Here is a 16,964-nt window from a genome sequence, read left to right as displayed (position 1 = left end):
AATTCAGCAACGGTCACAATGTTAACACATGATAGGGGGATCCTTTGAAACCAGATCCCCACTTTTTAAACCACCTGATGTCGCCAGACTTACTTTGTTACAAAAGGTTCTCCATATCACTTATCCTTATCGCATCCTTAAGATTGGAGAGCTTTGCTTCTCCTGTTGTGACTTGATATGAGTGTCGGCAAGGTTAGGCTAGTCTCTTGGTTAGCCATGTGGTTTATCCTGGAGTGCACTATGGAAAGCCTGTGGTTTCATCTTAGCTGTCAAGTGAAATAAAAGGCATATTAGATTTGAACAGAGGAGAGATCCTCCCAGACTGCCTAGCTCGGCTGTTTGGAATAAGGGGGCTCACTCCCGTAGCCCCTCCATATTGGGAGTGGTCTTTCCTCTACTGGGATTTAGCCAAGGCGACTGGCACTGAATATAATGGCCTCCCATTCAGCCGCTCCGCTCACAAGACATAAAAGTTAACAGGTGTTTAACGTCAGAAGTGTTTCATATGAGAGTCACAGAAATGGAGACGGGCAGCCAAGAAGAGTAGAGGCTTTAAAAGAAATCTTAAAATACCATGGTTAAGACAAAGAGAGAGGTTAAGCCCCTGACTCTAGCGTGACTGGGTTTTTGAGCCATGTCACCACAGCACTCCATCGCTGGCCGCTTTTTGGAGAGACAAGAAAGTGTCATAGGAAACACAACACAGAAGAAACAGATCAAAGATTAGGTTAGTGGTAACCATAATAATATGCTGCTGGCCACTACTGACCACACCCAGGGACCTCGAGTGAATCTTGTATCATCATTAAAAATAATGTCGTAAGAACTTTCTCCACTGACCAACATAGGAGATGCAAAGACATGGTGGCATAGGGGCATGGACAATGTGGGACCTCTAGAAGCTTACAAAGTCTAGATAACCATAAAAGAATGTACAGTGCATTCGGAAAGTATTCAGACCCCTTGACTTTTTCCACATTTTGTTACGTTCAGCCTTATTCTAAAATGGGTTACATTTCTGTTTTTCTCATCAATCTATACACAATACCCCATACTGACAAAACAAAAACAGGTTTTTAGAAATGTTTTTACAGCAGTGATTACAGTGTCGAGTCTTCTTGGGTATGACGCTACAAGCTTGGCACACCAGTATTTGGGGAGTTTCTCCCGTTCTTCTCTGCAGATCCTCTCAAGCTCTGTCAGGTTGGATGGGGAGCGTCACTGCACAGCTATTTTCAGGTTTCTCCAGAGATGTTCGATTGGGTTCAAATCCGGACTCTGGCTGGGCCACTAAAGGACACTCTGAGACTTGTCCCAGAGCCACTCCTGCGTTGTCTTGGCTGTGTGCTTAGGGTCGTTGTCCTGTTGGAAGGTGAACCTTCGCCCCAGTCTGAGGTCCTGAGCGTTCTGGAGCAGGTTTTCATCAAGGATCTCTCTGTACTTTGCTCCGTTCATCTTTCCCTCGATCCTGACTAGTCTCCCAGTCCATGCCGCTGAAAAACATTCCCACAGCATGATGCTGCCACCACCATGCTTCACCGTAGAGATGGTGCAAGGTTTCCTCCAGACGTGACACTTGTCATTCAGGCCAAAGAGTTCAATCTTGGTTTCATCAGACCAGAGAATCTTGTTTCTCATGGTCTGAGAGTCTTTAGGTGCGTTTTGGCAAACTCCAAGTGGGCTGTCATGTGCCATTTACTGAAGAGTGGCTTCCGTCTGGCCACTCTACCATAAATGCCTGATTGGTGGAGTGCTGAAGAGATGTTTGTCCTTCTGGAAGGTTCTCCCCTCTCCACAGAGGAACTCTGGAGCTTGGTCAGAGTGACCATCGGGTTCTTGGTCACCTCCCTGACCAAGACCCTTCTCCCCCGATTCCTTCGACATCTTGGCCTGGTTTTTGCTCTGACATGCACTGTCAACTGTGGGACCTTATATAGACAGGTGTGTGCCTTTCCAAATCATGTCCAATCAATTGAATTTACCACAGGTGGATTCCAATCAAGATGTAGAAACATCTCAAGGATGATCAATGGAAACAGGATGCACCTGAGCTCCATTTCCAGTCTCATAGCAAAGGGTCTGAATACTTATATAAAATTTGCAAAAATGTATAGAAACCTGTTTTCGCTTTGTCATTTTGGGGTATTGTGTGTAGATTGATGAGGGGGAAAAAATTATTTAATCCATTTTAGAATAAGGCTGTAACAAAATGTGGAAAAAGTCGAGGGGTCTGAATACTTTCCGAATGCACTGTATATAATAAGTCCGCCATATGAGCAGTATTGAGCCACAAAGTGGTAATATACAGTCTAAGTCACCTCAGTCCAACTATCCTTGGTTAATTCTAGAACGTCTAAATGGTCCTTGAAGCCTTGATAACCAGATAAACCTCTGTGTATATTCAAAAGAAGTACATCTGACATAACATTCATGAAAGGCTTGTTTTCTTTTGAAGGACATTTTTATTGAAGCGTGAGCAGAGGAGAAAGAGAATAGTCGCAGAGGCATTTAGGCAACAAGGCCCTTGACTAAAGAGAAGCCTTGCATGAATGTGCTTGAGTTGCATGGATTGTCTATTGCGTGCTGAAGGCAGATGGGAGCTCGTTTGTCAGTAGAACATGCCTGAAAATCCACTATAAATCATGTCTGCGCTATCTACACAAATGAATTGGACTGTAACAGTGGGCTATCCCCCCACTAAAAAGTGCTCCTGTGCTTTGAGTGTGGGCCGAGTAATGTAGCCAATGCTGAGTTGTTTTGAATAACTTCCAAGAGGAGGAGGGCACAGCTAGGCCTGCTCTTCCCTTGTCTCTTGGTTCCATTTACAATATTAGGTGTGTGCTATCCATAGGGTTCTTCCATTTAGTGGTTCATCGCATGCAAGGATAATGTTTCTTGAGAAAAAAAAGGGGGTTTGAATTGTTACTTAGGTGACTAAAAGCATACTTATAGTCGGTGGCGCACTTCCTCCGCTTCTTAATGTCGAAGTTGATTAAGGGTGGCTATCATGGTAGATCTGATATTTGGTGAGAAATGCAGAGGACCTTTTGGAAGCATTTATTGCAAATGACTCTTGGCAGTGCCCTCTCATGTATTGCTCCATCTGAATGCAATTTGGCAGCGGTTCTCGTAAGAGAGGGGGAGAATGGCGTGCTGCAAGCCTCCTTCCTCATACCAGCACGCAAAGGTTCAGGACCTGTCATAAACACACCCTGGAGAGGATGGGAAACAGAGATGTTACCATGGTTCTGTCATGTGGCTCGATTAACCAGGATTTCTGTTAAAAACATACGGTTAAAGTTATATGCTGTGTAGAAATAAGGAGACACAACCACTCTCACGCCATGTTAACCCAGTATACATTTGTCTTGAGTAATGGTTTTGTGGTAGTTTTCTCCCTTACATCACACTGAGGATGTATTGAGGGAGTGTGGTAGTTTTCTCCCTTACATCACACTGAGGATGTATTGAGGGAGTGTGGTAGTTTTCTCCCTTACATCACACTGAGGATGTATTGAGGGAGTGTGGTAGTTTTCTCCCTTACATCACACTGAGGATGTATTGAGGAAGTGTGGTAGTTTTCTCCCTTACATCACACTGAGGATGTATTGAGGGAGTGTGGTAGTTTTCTCCCTTACATCACACCGAGGAGGTATTCAGGAAGTGAAAATTAAATCTGTGGACAAATTAATACATCATTATGTCAACTCTCCATAACACCAACACACAGAATGATCTGCCATCATTGTAATTGAATATAATGATGATAATTGAAATGATGATTACATATAATAACCATTAAAGGTGCAATCTGCAATGTTTAAAGGAGAAGTTCACTTTATTTGAACTAAATCTGTATTTTGGATGTAAATGGCATGTTATAGAAGAGTCCAGACACTTTTGTTTAGATTTCACTTGGGTTTGAGAAACTTACCCCAACCAGCGATACACTTCCTTATGCTCGTTCTGCAGTGCTTGGATAAAACATGAACAAAAACACCCAAATACAACGCTCTCAGTATAGTGATGCAGGTCTTTAGATGTTGTACACATGAAATTGTGTCATTCCGAACTTTATCCGCCACATTATATTCCATTTTGTGCGACTCGACTCAGAAGCCTTTTTAAACCTCAAATACACTACAAGTTTTAAATGTCCTGCATTGCAGGAAAGTTCTCCTGCAACAGGGTGGTCAAATTAAGATCCTACATCTGAATGACACAAAGCCCAAACTTACCTGTGGGTCCCAGACACCACCTCCATGTCAGTGTCTTTCCCAGCCAGCAGAGGGACCCATTTTATTTAATCTACCTCGGCTGTCCCTGAGTATCCCTCTATAGGCTAGAGAGCATGATGTGGACCTTACAAACAGGCATTTACTCAAAAACGATGGGGTTTCTATATAGTTTCCCAAACCAGATCCTAGAGAGCCCATGTGTCTGGGCGGTTTTGACTCTCTTCACATATATATTTATATTTATACCTAATTGCACATAAGTCCCACACCCACAAATTAAATGGCAGAGGAGAAGCTAAACTCTGAAAAGGGACAAGTATGCTTTTGTTGATGGTCTGGAAGGATATGTGAAATTGATGTGGGACATTTGATTTATTTCCAATGAGTTATTTGACCTCTTCTGCCAATTCTTAAAATGCTGTCAAAATTTGAACCACGAGTTGGTACGCCGATTTGAGATGAATTCATTAGAGCTAGATTTTTCCTTTGAGTGCCGTGAAATATTTTCTTTTGCAAAGAAATGCTTTTATCCATCTGTGACATTAATCTTGCTTTGCTCTATGCATACACACGCTGAAGCTTTTATTGCATATCACTTACTATGCATCACTTATTGTCTCGCTGTACAGCAAACTGCTGTTGCACTGTTTAGTTTTCCTGTCACTTACAGCTACTTACTTTCTATTACTCATCCCAGTTTGGTTATCTAAACACCCTGGAGCCCAGGGAGTCCTGGTTGACATTGTATTGATAGCCAGGGTGAGTTCCTCTTTTGTGGACCTCTGGCACGTGAACAAACTCTCAATTTGACCCATTTTCCATCTTATTCTCTCTTAGCTTCTCTTTACCCTCATTCAGTGGCTAAAGCAGGGAAGACTCATTACAAAACCTTTTAAACACTCTTCAAGACTAAGTCAGACTTTAAGTCTTAAATCAGCTGGGGTTATTTCTGTAAGGAAGGAGTTGTGAGATCAGCAGTCAACTTTTTGCAAGGATCATATGTCATGATATGGTCATATACCCTGATGAAGACAGCTTGTCTGTCGAAACGTTGGTTATTAGGTTATTAAATGATTGCATCTGAGCTACTAGAGTGTGCGGCTTTCTTTTTCAAATGATATGGTCATAAACATGCAAAAGTAGCACAACGAACAATCAATTGTCTGTACACAAAGGCTGTCTTTTTAAATGACGTAAAAAAGGAAAATGAGGTCCCTTTCTAATCCAGGTGCAGGGTCCATGCAGTTGCACAGCAGGAATGGTCCTATATGTACTTCAGGCTGCCAGTGTTTTCACTAGGTTGTCTAACTGCATGGACAGTAGTAAGTAACAGTATTTTTATATGGATTTCTTGAGTATAATTTCATTATCTCAGAAAACTTTATTAAAAGAAGAATTCTATTACATCCCTGATTTATCAACCTCCCAACAACAACATCTACTATCATGTGGTGATCATCATATTGGAATGGGAAAAGTCAAGGATGCCACATATGCAAATGCGAAAGTAGTATACTCCGTGACCACTAGGTGGTAGGACATATACATGCAAAGGGTCTGCCAATGACATCATTGATCAACATGACAATTGAGAAACCTTTAATATTTTTAAAATGAGCCTAAGTATGATAGGATTACACACTCATAACATATGCTTGTCATCAATTGTCCTATACATTTTCTAGGCATATGACTTCACTTCATATTCAGTGGGTTCATGCTGATATTTAGATCACTGCAAACTATTGCAATAATCAAACTGTTATCAACATGAGGAAGCTATTTAGAGAGGAAATACTACAACTGCAAATATCTGAATTGATAGGATCAGATTCAAGGCCAATGACCCTATTATGATTCTGTTGAACGGTTGATATTCAAAATAAATCTAAAAATCCCTGTTTATTCAACATTACGCTCTACGTTATGCCAATAAAATATATTATTAATCAAGGCTTAACTATGTAAGAATTATGAGTCAATGTAATAAATTACATAGGCCTAAGCATATACCGCGCATAACTCGATTGATTTTTTGGGCAAGAAGACATTCACAAATACCAGTTACACCTTTTATGTGTTTTCATTGGTTGCCTATTGTATTGATTTACTTGTTGTTGTTTTTATATGTAAAAGATCAGCTGATACATTACCTGTATCTAGTGTTAATAGTGCATCAGTTCTTGGCCTACTAACTTTCAATCAACACAAATATGAGTCAATGTAAAAGCGGATAGTGGATAAACGCTTTAGTTACATGGCTATAAGTCGTAGGCCTATATTATGGGGACCGCTGAGGCATTCGAATATTCACGCTCGCGGTCTGCTCATAAATATAGGTTAATTCGTGCATTGTGCGCTGAATGAATGTTGTTGATGTTTATTAATGTCTTACTATCATCACGATAAAAATTATATTATGTACGCCTATAACAATAACAACTACCAGCGACCTTTCATTTACTTGCCCAACGCTCTTAACCGCTAGGTTATAGCTGAATTAAACAAGATCAATGATACATCTTGGACGAATTTATTAAGACGTCAATTCGATCAATTGCCATTGAGAAAATCATTATTCCGCCTACCTCAATGGGCTGCAATGTGCCGCCTATAGGCCCACAGATCATGTCGCCGAAACCGGAGGTCTGGAAGCCTATAGGCCTAGGCCTAAATGTGGCAAACCCTGAAAAACATAATGTGCATGCATTGAAATTAAATGATGCTTTAGGCATTTGCTGTATAATGCTGCAACATACAGGAGGAGAAGCATGTAGCCTACATCATTATTTCACGGGAAGATGCTCCTCAGAAAGAACTTCAGACATTAAGCAAATAATCCCTACAATATAACTCTTCTTCGTTTTACAGTTATTAGGAGTTATCAACATTAATGGAATACATTTGACACCGAGTGAAGCTTACCTGTGGTTCAGGTGGTTGGTATCTACAGTATAGATTCAAGGCCAAGGTCGTCGTCAAAAACGTCAAAACAAAACGTCGTCTATAGAGCAAACCGTAAACCTATGTATGGATAGGGAGAAGGCGCAGAACAACAGCCACCCAGGTAGACTGACAGCTGTATTACTATCAACCTCGAAGTTCTCATTATTATGACTAACATTGGCAACAGTTGTGTATGCGTATCTATTGGTGTGTGTTGGCTAAAGACAAACATAGGCTAGGCTACTGTCATTTCAAGGGATGATTTTATTTTCATGGTTTGATATACAACAGCCCGTTTGGCTGGTGAGGGGTTAACCTTTTAAAAACATATTTATTGCCAGACAGGACGTGAGCGTGTCGTAATTTACAGTGACCAATCACCACGCGACTTTCCTCTCCTCTTGTCCAATAGGAAATGGAGAAGGATCGCTGTCTGTCACAGGTGAGGTTGGATAGTGGATCTGTGTGAAAAGGGCAGGAAAAGAGAGAAAGCTTAGGCTAATGCGAGAGCTATACGGAGGAGAAGCATCGTGCCTCGGGAAATAGGCTGAACGCAGTATTTCCATCGCTTTTTCAGTGGGAATGCAATGAGATACCAAATCTGGGAGGTACAAAAAAGCAGTAATAGCGCTTCAGGGGGGATACCATGCGGATGATTTGACATTGGTCCATATCTACGAATTTTAAAAGACAAGAAACTTTGCTTTTTGAAATGGCCGTTCGCAGCAACTCCTTGATGCCTTTCTCTATCCAAGCCATTTTGAACAAAAAAGAGGACAGTCGACACTTGCCAGATTTGGACATCTGCTTCTCGAAGACTGCGTGTTGGAAAATATTTGGGGAAATGGATACTGGTTCGGAGGACTTTCCCGCGGCGTGTAGAAGTGACGAGGGTGCTTGCATGGCCAGCGACCAGAAAAGTTACGACTCGGATTCAGGTCTCAGTGATGACAATGACAGCAAGACGCTGGCCGTTTGCAAGTCAGAGAAAAACAGGGATCCTGCTTCAGACGTGCTGGAAGAAAGTTTGCAGGACGAAACGGACCATGAATCCACTGCTGTCGATAACGTAAAAGGTCTTAGTGACTGTGAACCTAATGTTTCGGGTAAGTTACACATTTATCTTTTATTGAGACATATCGGGAAAAAGTCTGTAAACACATCAATTGAAAGCATCATTTAATGTAATATTCTAAAAATACTTTATGGCGAACATCCAAGGCTAATCCCTTCAAATCATTTCGCCTATGTGGTGTAAACATTAGGCTATTTTACTCGCAGGATGCTCTGCCTTAACATCCTGCTGCCTCGTGCGTAATGTCATGGCATACACTCATATTTAGGCCTCATTTCAATGTATATATATTCCATTAACGTGTGTATATGGCCATGATGATTTATGAAGGTGTGAGGTTCGTTTTCAGACAGCCTTGGATACATTTTCAGAGCTAGGGCCTATATGACTATTCCATCTTGTGTGGTCTAAGAAAAGCGATGGTTTTCATTGTTCATAGTACATCAAATGCACCATTTCTTCTTTCAGATTCCAACAACCTAGACGAGGCCAGTTGTGATAAAAGTTCGGATCAGCCCAAACAGAGGAAAAAACGCTCAAGGGCTGCGTTCTCCCACGCGCAAGTCTTCGAGCTCGAGCGGAGGTTCAATCACCAAAGATACCTATCCGGACCGGAGAGAGCAGACCTGGCCGCCTCCCTGAAGCTGACAGAGACGCAGGTCAAAATATGGTTCCAGAACCGCAGATATAAAACAAAACGTCGTCAAATGGCTGCCGACTTGATGGCCTCGGCCCCTGCAGCAAAGAAAGTGGCTGTGAAAGTGTTAGTTCGGGACGACCAGAGACAGTACAACCCCGGAGAACTACTGCGGCCTCCGCTCCTTGCTCTCCAGCCGTCGTATTACTACCCCTACGCCTATTGCCTCCCGGCATGGACACTCTCTACTTGTGCTGGGAATCAATGAGAATTGAATAGCCTACTTTGTATTTATTTTCCCCCATCAGGAAATCGAGGCATTTGCTTTATTGACTTTTTATGAAGAAATCAGGAGAGATTAAATGAACTCAGAACTGCTTATGTGAGTTATGTCAATCATTTGAACTGCCTCATGGTGTCTAGACTGAACATGTCACTTTTCTTGGTATAGTGATGACACTAGGCCATTGTTTCAGATTGTATGGAGTGTAAACCTTCCAGAGGGGGCCTACAACATCTGTGTTCCTATGTATACTACGAGCATTGGAGATATCAGAGCCCCAAGCGACATTTCGAATAACTCCCTTACTGCTTTTCTTTTCTTGCTGCGGTTGTAGGGTAACGGTAAGATTTATTTTCAGCACTTTTCGAAACATAGAGATAGAGTGTGGACATATATCCGACTGAAATATCGATTTGAAGGTTTGTTTTGTACTTATGACCTTAACGTGAACTGTGGCAGAGACAGTAACAATTGAACTCTTGTTAAAAATGTACTTATTTTCTAATTGTTCTAAAACTGATTGTTTATTAAGAGAGAAATCAAACATTAAAAACATATCAGGCATATTATATCTCGAAGCCAGTCGTGTTTGATTCGAGCCTTAACTACCTTTATATGGATGTCCTTTTTTCATTCTTTTTTTTTTCATTTTTAGACTTTTCCCTTCCGATAAAAGATTGCAGTTAAGAGTGCAGTATTACTGCATGCTGCCCTACCACAGTCAACTGCACAGTCACTATACTTTTACTGCAGTTTAAAAACGGCAATCTTTTTTTGTAAGGGCTGAATTGTATTTGTGTCATTAACCATTCTTGTGATCATAATGATAACAAAATGATAATAATAACTTAATTAACTTAGTAATACTACTACTAATAAGCAATGAAATACCCATGATGCATTGATGAACGAAATTGCATCACAACAACAAATTTAGACTTTTATTTTCTTGACCTAAATTACTAAATTGGTGGTCATATATTACATAATATACTACGTGTATGTGCACAGATACCACGTAGTACCTGTATCACGTAGCATACATATTAATTGTGTGTGTAGCCTAATTTAATTAGTAACTACTTTCTAACATGGTTTTGATCAGTTTCCGTTCATCATCCTCATAGCTTCATGCAGGCCCACCTTATTATTCAGCTACAGTATATACCATATAGACCTATATCTGCGGAATTACCCTCAAACCAGTTATAAAATAACTGTTTGGGGATTATTTATTTAGCCTACCGATGTATTTCAAAATACTTTTAAAAATTCAGGAATTAAGCATTGTCCTCTTTTTTTATTCCAGTTGCTCATCATTAATTACAGTACTCTTTATCAGTAGGGTAAAAGTAGCATGTCTCACGACGGTCTAATTAGATTGGGAGATAAATATTCTGCACACCAAAACTGCAGGGTTCAAGAGCATGTGACGGTTTTAATCCCACACTATTTGCATTTACATAATTACATTTTACATTTTGGTCATTTACCAGAGCGACTTACAGTTAGTGCATTCATCTTAATATAGCTATAGGTGAGACAACCACATATCACAGTCGTAGTAAGTACATTTTTAATGAAGTTATCAGCAAAGTCAGCGCTAGTAGGAAATGACACGTGCCATTATTAAAGATACTCTTTGAAGAAGTAGGGTTTCAGAAGTTAATTTCATCATCCTGAGAAACGGAATAATTGGTTGAATGAACTTGTTTATTCAATGACAGAAAGTTGAATTGTGCTGATTCATATAATTTTATTTGGCTGAACAAAGTGAATAGATATACAAATAAAGAACCATAAAACTAACAAGTATAGAATTATTCTTATAATTTTTCTTATAATTATAATTTTTCTTATTATTAGAAGTAAAGGTAACCTAGTAGTCTGTTCTATACTGATATATGATGACATCATGTAATCATAGCCCATAAATCTTGCATATCCTAGCGGCCCTAGTTCAAACCACACACACCTCAGTGCTACCTCCCTTACTGCACAACTTCCTGACAGGTCGGCCATGCGCTAATCCTCATTTGCCTCCCCGCTAACACACCTGCCAGACAATGATTTATGGGTCCCCGATTCCTGAGCTATGTAAACTGACATGGACCTTCGAGGTGTGTCAACATGAAGGTATCTACACCCATGAGTGTTTGGGAGTTAAAGAGGTAAAGAGAGAGGAAAAACGTAAGCCTATGTCACATCCTGATTCTCAGCAATGGAGAACAAGGCCGAGGTACCTTGGCCTACAGGATTACGTTCAGACCGAAAGATAGGTATAGGCCTGTACCCAATGATTCTGCCTCATTTTGGAGGCAGACACAAAAGTAGGCTATGGACTGACTTTTATAACCACAACTAATTTCAACCTCGATACTATTTCGGGTGGATAGGCTACTTTTTCCGTGGGCCAATAAATAAGCAACAAACATTAGGCTAATATTTAATCAATCAGAATAACTTTTATAGTATTTTTCAACATATCATCTCACTGACCAAACCAACAGAAATGGTCCCATTTTCTATTTTAGTCATTTAGCAGACGTTCTTATACAGAGCGACTTACAGGAGCAATTAGGGTCAAAATAAATGTTTTATTGTCAAATCCCTTACGTAAAAAAATTGCAGTCAGAGTGCAGTATAACAGCAGTATGCTGCGATCAAAATAACACCTTTTTTTTTTACTGCAGTAATTTTGCAGTGTGACTGCAGTTACAGTGCAGTATAACTGCAGTTCAACTGCAGTATGCTGCAGTTATTCTGCAATTACTTCGTCCAAAATACCACAGTCGACACAGTTTAAAAACTGCTATTTTTTTAGTAAGGGATACACCTTATAGATGCAGTGAAATGTGTTGTTTTACAGGGTTAGCCATAGTAGTACGGCGCCCCTGGAGCAAATTAGGGTTAAGTGCCTTGCGCAAGGGCACATCGACAGATTTTTCATATAGTCGGCTCAGGGATTCAAACCAGAGACCTTTCAGTTACTAGACCAACGCTCTTAACCGCTAGGCTACCTGCCACCCTGGTTCCAAGCACAAAGGGCATTTCAATCTTCTTATTCTGGAGAATACTTGCACAAAGTTACAAATATCTTATCGAGTACTTTGTGCGGGTATAGCCTATAACTGATACCGCGCCCGGGTATACAGCCAACACAATCGTACAGCCCAAAGGACATCTCCAATGATTCTGTTTATTGCTCGTTTCTCTACAAACACAGTTTGTCTTAAAAGAGAATTGCTACAATTAAATACAGGAAGGGCTGTTATTCTGCATGGCCTATCCCACATCCCATTGACATGGCATTCCGTCTCATGCCTGCATACGAAGATATCTCATTAAGAGTGAAATATTCTGGCAGTTGAAGTTCTTCTTTTAAACTTTTGATCGGTGAAATGCAAACACACACATATGTGTGCATTAACCTCATTCCATTGTCTACCCATTAGACTTGTTTTTCTACATGAGAGCGTTTGCATGACATTTGGAGGGAATGCCTGTATAGGCCTATGCGCAAAGCATGAAGATGGTGAAGAGTGTGTTGCGAAATTTAAAACATGAGTTCCGATTTTTTGTCATGTACTAAGCCTGTACCATGGTAGGTCAAATGTAGAACACATGTCATGTAGCACGTTGGTAGGCCACATCTGTAGGCCTATAGTTTTGATATAGGTCCGTGGTACCCAATTTGTTTTTATGAAAATAATCGTATAATATAGCCTACAGCACAAATTATTTTCAACAGCTAGATTGAAATAATTGAAAACGTAGTCTGCGTCGTGATTTTACATATTTTGTGAGCTTGTCTGATTCATGCGCACGCCATGGGCCATTTGCGCAATCCATTTGCTGAGATTTACGCGTAACCAAACAATTACATACGAATTACACATGTCCTAAAAATGTATTGTCTCTTCCAGGTAAATCATTAATTTCACCCTTTCCTTTGCTATGTGTTGCATCTCGGCCCTGCTGGTCTCATCTCAGCCAGCGCTGCCCGCTCCTGCGTTGCACGCCAGCTTGGCACAGATGGGCATACAGCCTTGGCTAAGGAGATATGTTTCGCATAAAGTAACGGAAAACGATTTCACTCTAACAAATCAAATATTATTCACTTATTTTCAAATAACACAGAAATAAAACTGAACTGGGTGCAAGGGCTAGGCTATAGGGCTATCTATGTGGAGTGCAGGCCCATCCCTTCGTGTTATCGTTTGTCACTTTGGAAATCGCAAGATCACAAGAGGCCCATGTGGAATTGTGACTTTAATACATGAATACATGCCAGTATAATACATCTCAAAATAATTACTATAATTGAAAATTATCTGATCAACCAACAGTAGAGGCCCTTTGTTCCAAAACAAATATGTATGTCATCCAACAGACGGCTCAATACAACTCTCATTCCAATACAACTCTGCATTCCAATCAAGACTTACTCATTTTTGACAAATTGTTTGGTATTTTTCCTTCTATTTTATTTAGACATCATATTTGACACTTTGAATGATACAGGCCAGTTAATGAAGGTTATTCCAAACAGATTTTTCGTTTAATCCGAAATATGTCATCTTGTTCTTTATTCAAGCGGGCTCAGCCCTTAATAACAGCGTCAACATAGGTCAATAGTTGTTTGCATCAAAAGATAGAGTACATCACAGGATGGTTATTTGCAAAAGTAAAACTCCTCAGTTGATGTATATGGGACGCTAATATCTATTGGTATCTATTGGTGCACTTTTTCGGAATGTGACTCGTGAGTGTTGTAGCTTAGGCCTAAGTCAGATCAAGAGCACAATGTTTGAGGCTGGCAGACAGAGATGAATAAATACAGTATATTTACCATATATATATGTTTCTCGACTCGCACACAAACACCTTCAACCTCTGAGTCTCTCTCTCCCCCCCCTCTCTTTCTCTCTCTCTGTTGACACACACCCACACACACACACACACACACACACACACACACACACACACACACACTCACCCTTAGTCACTACTCCTTTGTTTGCCAACACAAAAAATATCATACAAGATTTACTCAACATGGTATAGTAATTTACCAGTTTATTAGTACTTTTTCTTACTATCATCTGAATGCCTGTATATATATTTTTTAAATAAGATCTTGCATGATGCCAAGGACAATTCCATACATGTTCGCTTGACACGTATAATGAGACTTAATCAGCGAAATTATTTTCTCTCGCAGAGACATGTTCCAGTTGTTGTTCTAGATCAGGTTGCAGATCTAATGATAGAAAATTGGTATTTAATATGACGTTCTTTGAGACTTAAATCCGTAGGCCATATGTTTCCAAATGCATGGATAAATGTATCGGTGCGTATAGGCTATAGACTTAATTAAATGATATGTGGACATGTCAGGTTACAATAGCACAATTACAGAACGTCGAAATTTAGTAATGTAGGCTATTGCGCTGCCAGTGGGATGATTTTTTAAAATATATAATGCGTTCACACGATATAATGCGTGTCTACCTTGTCAAAAGGAAAATAATCGACGTGACATCATTATTAGGGCGGCAGGTAGCCTAGCCGCCAGTAACCGAAAGGTCGCTGGTTCGAATATTTGAGCTGACAAGGTGAAAAATCGGTCGATGTGCCCTTGAACAACGCACTTAACCCTAATTTGCTCCAGGGGCGCCGGACTACTATGGCTGACCCTGTAAAACAACACATTTCACCACACCTATCTGGTGTACTTGAAAAATAAAATCATATATTGAGCTGCTTGGATGAATTTGTGGAGAAAGGCAACAATGTAGACATGGTGCACTTATGGAGTTTGATAATATGCAGCATTATTTCTCTGCTTCAAACACCGAGAGAAAAGGACAGCTGTGAGGATGTATTTATTTATTTATTAGGATCTACATTAGCTGTTGCTCATGCAGCAGCGCTCTTCCTGGGGTCCACACAAAACATAAAACATGACATACAGAACATTGATAGACAAGAACAGCTCAAGGACAAAACTACATACATTTAAGAGAATTTGGGCTGTCAAACGATAAAAAACAAATATCAGTTAATCTCAGGATTTGCTGTGATTACACGATTAATCTCAAATTCAGAATTTGTTCAAATTGAGCTTTAAGATTTGTTTCATACAAAAAGCATTACAATAATTTTGACGTCTTGATTTTGTCCAAGGTAACGGTTAGCAAAATCAGGTAAATTGATAAAGCACACTTGCTTTAACCTCAATGTCAACTTGTTTTGACATGGCATTGTTGTTTTTAGCTGTATAGATTATGTATTTTTAATGTTTTCAGTGTATTTTCAACGCTTTCAGACAATGCAATTAATCACGATAAAAATAGAATGCATTAAAATTACAAAAAGTGAACTCGAATTAACTGATTAACTCTGACAGCCCTAAAGAAAATACATAATGAAAATGTAAAATGCCCAACAGGTGTCCTTGCTCCATTTCATACTAAATGGTACATTTTGACCTCCAGCATTTAAACCATCAATCACACATGGTATATATATATATATATATATATATATATATATATATATATATATATATATATATATATATATATAATGAAAATGAAATGACATTTTGATCTATTTTCAGATCTCGTGGAGTAGGCTATCTCGGGTAAGACTTGCATATATTAAACCAAACAAAGATCTTACGAGAAATAAATAAGCAAATCATGGAGAAGGATGCATGTATCGCATCAAAGTAAATAGTATACTAATATATAATTTAAGCAATCTATAATTGTAAAAGTTACTATACAGCCTATACAGTAGTTTCAATATTTCGTTTGTCAAATGTAGCCTAATATCAGACGAGTAGGCCTATTTAAAGACGGCTTGAGTGGCGCAGTGGTCTAAGGCACTGCATCGCAGTGCTAGCTGTGCCACTAGAGATCCTGGTTCGAATCCAGGCGGCGCACAATTGGCCCAGCGTCGTCCAGGGTAGGGAATGGCCGGCAGGGATGTAGCTCAGTTGGTAGAGCATGGTGTTTACAACGCCAGGGTTGTGGGCTCGATTCCAGTATGAAAAAATTAAAAATGTATGCACTAACTGTAAGTCGCTCTGGATAAGAGCGTCTGCTAAATGACTAAAATGTAAATGCTTGACTAGTGTTGAAGACCAAGCAAGCGCTTACATTCTAGTCTATTTCAATAATGGTTAAGGAACATTATACCATACCAATCGATAAAATGCTTTTTATGAGTCTTTTTCTATTGCTAATGTTAATCTGAAAAATGAAATGACAAATTCACGCACAAAACAAGCAACTAGGTTTGAGAACTTCGATAGAGCGCAGCTAAACTGCACGCTAAAGACTATCACATAACTTCTGAACTGTGATAACCTATACAATTGCCCTACATCAGCTTTAAGCTACTGATACAATGTGTCCCTTCCAGTCTTTAATGAAACGGTAGGTTGTAAACGATGACCTGAGGGGCACAACAAGGTCTGGAGAGGGTAGATTACAGAATGTCACTCATCCATAACGACTTGGGGATGTATAGAATAGAACTCGTGGACATGGCGGTGGAAAAGGATGTTGCAATATTAGTCGCAAGACAAAACTGAATCTATCCGTGGATTGGTATTGTGCATCAAATATTCTAATAATAAGTAAAAAGGTACTAAGCATAGTCTAGTCTGACTAAACTTGATTTTTGGAATAGAACGGTCTTTGAACTGTCTATATCTTATCTATATCTTATAGCATTCGATGTCTGTCTATATATTTACAGCGATTCGATTCC

At 39.8% G+C, this 16,964-nt stretch overlaps 1 protein-coding gene across 1 annotated transcript; it reads left to right on the top strand.

Annotated features, from left to right (window-relative positions):
- Positions 1–7,637: 7,637 nt before the first annotated feature.
- nkx3-2 (NK3 homeobox 2) lies at positions 7,638–9,748 on the top strand. The gene is made up of 2 exons (XM_041857172.1): positions 7,638–8,290; positions 8,728–9,748. The coding sequence occupies exons 1-2, from the start codon at positions 7,897–7,899 to the stop codon at positions 9,162–9,164; spliced, it is 831 nt and encodes a 276-aa protein (XP_041713106.1). The 5' UTR covers positions 7,638–7,896; the 3' UTR covers positions 9,165–9,748.
- Positions 9,749–16,964: the final 7,216 nt, after the last annotated feature.

Source organism: Coregonus clupeaformis, chromosome 3, assembly GCF_020615455.1.
Source record: "Coregonus clupeaformis isolate EN_2021a chromosome 3, ASM2061545v1, whole genome shotgun sequence".
NCBI lineage: Eukaryota > Metazoa > Chordata > Actinopteri > Salmoniformes > Salmonidae > Coregonus > Coregonus clupeaformis.
Note: the sequence above shows the minus strand (reverse complement) of the source record. Positions and strands in the feature narration are given on the sequence as shown.